Raw genomic sequence first — 5,223 nt, 5'->3', positions numbered from 1 at the left:
GTGAAGTAAAAACACAGTATATTTAATAGTAAAACTGGTGTTCGAGATTATTGAGGTAGGGGAGGCCAGGATAGTCGTCACACAGGGACTAGACCTTATTTAATGAATTTAGTAAGGTTTTGAGTCAATAGTCAAATTTTGCAAATGTTTGTTTGCTCTAGCAGTGGACTCTTATGTTTCAAACACCTCTAAAACTCTTTTAAATTACGATCATTGTACCCTTCAAACGAAAATTTCAACATCAGCATATTTTTAACAGCTGTTGCATGAATAAAAGGTTGAACTGTAAATATAAATATCTTTTATAGGAAATGTAATGCATAAATTATATAATATTATATCAGTAGGCCTATATTTCATAAATTGTTATTTCAAATATTCTATAATTTAACCTTACATACAGACATTTTGAAAAAGACTGTAACAAATTATTTTTTCTAAGTTGTAAATAAAACAAATATAATTAGATTACATTTAACAAGAAAATACTATTACAGTCTAATACAAATTTTCACATTTAATTCAATGTTGCTTGCCGTTTTATCAGTGTAGTTTTTCAATTTAATCAGAAGATGGCGCTCGTGACCATGCTTAGACTCTTCAGAATCGTAGCTCCGATCTCATATACATACACAGGGTTCCAGTGAAATGAATATTAAACGTAAAATGCGACTATAAGCATTTAAAATAACATAATATATTTACAGTACACTTACGCTAAATACAATAAGGTGAAAGCCAACGTTATACTGTTTAATCTTTGTACATAATCTGGAAATGTATTTCATAAACGCTTGCTAAATAAAACATTTAGGCCCGAAAAAAATGATTTCTAATTCGTAGAACTCTAGTGCAAAAACATTTGTTTTTGTTAAACATTAATACAAATGTTTTAAATATATATTTTTTTATATATTTTATACACAAGCACTTTTAATATACAACATTAATAAGCATTATTTCATTAGATAACACACATGCCACACAGATCATTAGTTCAAATAGGCTAGATGAGTATATTCGCTGCATGATCTACTTGATGATTTTTATTAGGCTATATAACATTAACGACTTGTTAAAGGAAATTATGTTAGCCGTTTATTTTCTTGTTAAATGCGTGTGAATTGAAATGCTGTTGTAGAGAGCAGCAGACTGCCTCGAGAGGCCGCACTGGCCCCATATGCAGCAGGTGGCCTTACCTGCAACCCAAACGAGCCCTTGAACTAAAGAAACACAGAATCCACAGAGCTGCACAGATGGGTCACAAGCCAAAACCAGAGCCTCCGCATGATTTATTGCTCCAAAATACCACAGAACTAATCAGCTGACAAACTAATTAATAGAAATGTGCATTTTTGCATAAGTAGGCCTAATTAGACCAACTCTAATATATAAAAAATATGACCGCAAATGTATTCTTTTATATATCAATATAAGCAGTTATTTTAACTTTAGATTTATTCGCCTTATTAAGCCAGATAAAATAATATTGTCTTCATTAAGACAACGGGATGTAGCTAAAGAAAGAGCCGGTCGTGATTGAATGTGTCCCACGCTTGAAAGGGTTAATCCATCCTGCGGGTACAAACAGGTCCACGGAGTCTCTAACTGGCGACAGATGGCCACTTTCTTTCGGCCACAAAGGGACGGAATACGGAGCTCTGGCGAATACAAATGGAAGAGATCACGTGACGCTTGAGGCCGTTTTCCTGACGTAGTCGGCCATATGGCGCGTGCCGGGCGAAGGGGCGGGGCCAGATGCCAATCACGGGCGCAGGGTGGGACTGTAGAGGCAGCCACAGACAGACATCCACTCGCATCTTCCAGCATCAGCAGCACCGCTATATAACCAGAGCATCCCATAGGCGCAGCCACATTAGGCTTCAATCCGCAGGACTTCCCACACCACCACGAGGGGCATGAAACTGTCATAACAAGACATTCAACAAATCCTAGGTATGTCATGTTTCTGTCTTTAATAATACAGTCGGTATTTGACATACAGTATTTATGTTGAACTAACAAAAAGCTCGATATCATTCAGATCATTCTTAAGTTGCTGATGATGACAGCGTTGTGATAAACTCAGATGAACAGACGTTTAATTTTGAACGGCATATATTTTGCATAACTGATCCACTATAATGAAGCATATACTTCGTAAAACCCACAAATCATTCTACTGAAAACGTAAATGAATTGTTACATTAAATAGTGAAGAAGTGCCAACTTGCAATGACAAGTTAATTGCGCTTTTCAAATGAAGAAAACTAAGTAAAAATTTGATGCTGTTAACGTAATGAAAACATTTTCTGCAGGGCAAAAAAAAAAAAAAAATCCTGTAAATGCACTAATTAATACTTTTTTTTTACAATCTTAATGTCTAAACTTATGCTGTACAATACTTGCTTTTAAGAATAAAATTCAAAACTAGTTATATCTTGCTGTTCAGTCTCGTTAAGCGGGAAGGCAATACCAATTTACTTATGAGAATTCAGACTACATTCAGACTAATTTATTTCAAATCTAACCAGAAATTAGATTTTGTTTCTGAATATCTATGGAATAAAAAGACCTATATATTTCTTATTAAATTCCTTAATACTTTACTTCAAAATGAACAACAAGGACTCTATCTGATTAGGAAACACTGATGATGTTACATAATAAAGCTGCATAAAGCAAGCAGCTATGATTCATCCACAGGTCATGTGTTGTTGCATTTTGAATGTGCAGCGTAGTGCATTTCATTTTTTAAGGCTTGCATGGCTCTCATTTGAAAGATAATACAGAACAATGTGATTGAATGGATGTTTAAAGGCTTTATTTATCGCTTTGTAGAGTTCCAACATGACGAAATCTTACACCGAGGAAAGCATGATGCTGGAGTCTCAAACTAGCACGAACTGGACCGACAAGTGTCACAGCAGCTCCCAAGACGAGCGCGACGTGGAGAACACCAGCGTGCCCATGCACAAGGATATGGAGGACGACGACGAGGTGGGACTCAACCGACTCGAAGATGAGGATGACGAGGAGGAAGAGGAGGAGGAAGAAGACGGCGATGACACCAAGCCGAAAAGACGAGGACCCAAGAAGAAGAAGATGACCAAGGCGCGTCTGCAGAGGTTCAAACTAAGGCGCATGAAGGCGAACGCCCGGGAGAGGAGCCGCATGCACGGCCTCAACGACGCCCTCGAGAGCCTGCGCAAAATTGTGCCGTGCTACTCCAAAACGCAAAAGCTCTCCAAGATCGAAACGCTCCGACTGGCCAAGAACTACATTTGGGCGCTTTCGGAAATCCTGAGGTCGGGCAAAAGCCCGGATCTGATGTCTTTCGTGCAGGCCTTGTGCAAGGGCTTGTCCCAGCCCACGACCAATTTGGTCGCAGGATGCCTCCAACTGAACCCCAGAACTTTTCTCCCCGAGCAGAGCCAGGAGATGCCCCCTCATATGCAAACAGCAAGTGCTTCCTTTTCCGCGCTTCCCTACTCCTACCAGACGCCCGGTCTTCCCAGCCCTCCGTACGGTACAATGGACAGCTCTCACATCTTTCACGTCAAGCCGCACGCGTACGGGAGCGCACTGGAGCCGTTCTTTGACACCGCGCTCACAGACTGCACCAGTCCCTCGTTTGACGGACCCCTTAGCCCGCCTTTGAGCGTCAATGGGAACTTTTCCTTCAAACACGAGCATTCGTCGGAATTCGAGAAGAGCTACGCCTTTACCATGCACTATCAGGCGGCGGGCTTGGCCGGCACGCAGGGACACGCGTCTCTTTACGCGGGCTCTACGCAGCGCTGTGATATACCGATGGAGAACATTATGTCGTACGACGGGCATTCGCATCACGAGCGGGTCATGAACGCCCAGCTGAACGCGATATTTCACGACTCGTGATTCTAACAGACACTTGTGATACTGCTCGTCACGGTATTCTGTTGTGGCTGATGCAAAAAGAGCAACATTATATGCTTAATCTTATGTACTTATTTATTGTTGTTACTGCCTTTAGGAGAAAAGACAATTCGTTTATTCTCGTTCACCTTATGTATTGTATTCTATAGCGCTTCTACGTTGCGCTCACACACACAGGTGGGAATAGGCGTGACCTTCTTCAGAATGTGTTAATTATCCATGCTACAAAATCACAAGCAATAATTTGGAATCTATGCAATTTTTCATCCAATACTGGGCCAATTATAGAAATTAATAGAGATTGATATATTTTTCAACCTATTACATTTGACTACTTATCTATCCCATACTGAATTATTTTGTTGTGATTTTGTATAGAACTGTTAATTTTTATAAAGTCAAATCCCTGCATCATTCCATGCAACCCCTCATGTTAATGTTTTATAAAACTGCTTTATCTCTTGTTTATATAAAACTGTACTCAATCTAGTAATAACCAGCAGGCAAGTGCTTACAAATCTGTAATGTTGCCTTAGCAATTAATTACTGTAAAATCATGCAGAGTTGCACAAGTCCCATTCTCTGAATCCCCTCTAATTTTACGTTCAATCAGTGTTCCTTTGTGGAATTTCGAATTGCTTGAGTGCTGGGGGAAAAAATCGGTGTTAGAGTCTCAGTGTTGTACATTAAAGCTTGACTATCACCTTTTAAATTCACCCTGTGTAAAAGCTGATCGAGAGGCCTGTCTTTCTAAGATGGAAAATAAATAATGGACTGAATTAGTCTGCTCAAACTATTCGGTTATTCTCGACTTGAAGTTTTATTGGTTGTGAAGAAGGAACAAACAATGATGCAACCAAAAAGAGGTTGATTTCAAAGTGATTCTAGTTTTGAGACTGTTGTATGTGTGTATCAGTTCATGATGGAGGTTTACGAAATAAAACAAATGGTTTTGAATTTAACATTATATTATAGTCATTTATGTAAAAATAATTTAGAGATGCATGCATCACTCCCCAGCACCGTCAGAATTTTTGTCTTTATAAATTATTATTTGTATTTTCTTTAAAACACAGACTTACTCTAATCTGATTAATCAGATGGAACTATAGATTTATAAACAGGTTAAAAAAGGGTTGAAACAGTTGGCTACATTTTGAAACTATTAATATGAAATCTCAAGGTCATGTGAATTTATACCATTGAATATTATTAAACACGTATTTTTCTGTCCTAAAGGATATTCACTGTTAGTATAGGCTTTAACTAACCTTAAGCTGCTGTATCGATTTAGTGCGCAATAAG

General features: G+C 38.6%; 1 protein-coding gene across 1 annotated transcript; it reads left to right on the top strand.

Moving 5' to 3' along the window:
• Nucleotides 1–1,637: 1,637 nt before the first annotated feature.
• Nucleotides 1,638–4,714, top strand: LOC107676085 (neurogenic differentiation factor 1). Its single transcript, XM_016470607.1, has 2 exons — nucleotides 1,638–1,956; nucleotides 2,842–4,714. Exon 2 carries the CDS (start codon nucleotides 2,851–2,853, stop codon nucleotides 3,898–3,900), a length of 1,050 nt encoding a protein of 349 aa, XP_016326093.1. The 5' UTR covers nucleotides 1,638–1,956; nucleotides 2,842–2,850; the 3' UTR covers nucleotides 3,901–4,714.
• The last annotated feature ends 509 nt before the right edge of the window (nucleotides 4,715–5,223 follow it).

Source organism: Sinocyclocheilus anshuiensis, unplaced genomic scaffold (assembly GCF_001515605.1).
Source record: "Sinocyclocheilus anshuiensis isolate Anshui unplaced genomic scaffold, SAMN03320099.WGS_v1.1 scaffold1932, whole genome shotgun sequence".
Taxonomy (NCBI): Eukaryota; Metazoa; Chordata; class Actinopteri; order Cypriniformes; family Cyprinidae; genus Sinocyclocheilus; species Sinocyclocheilus anshuiensis.
Note: the sequence above shows the minus strand (reverse complement) of the source record. Positions and strands in the feature narration are given on the sequence as shown.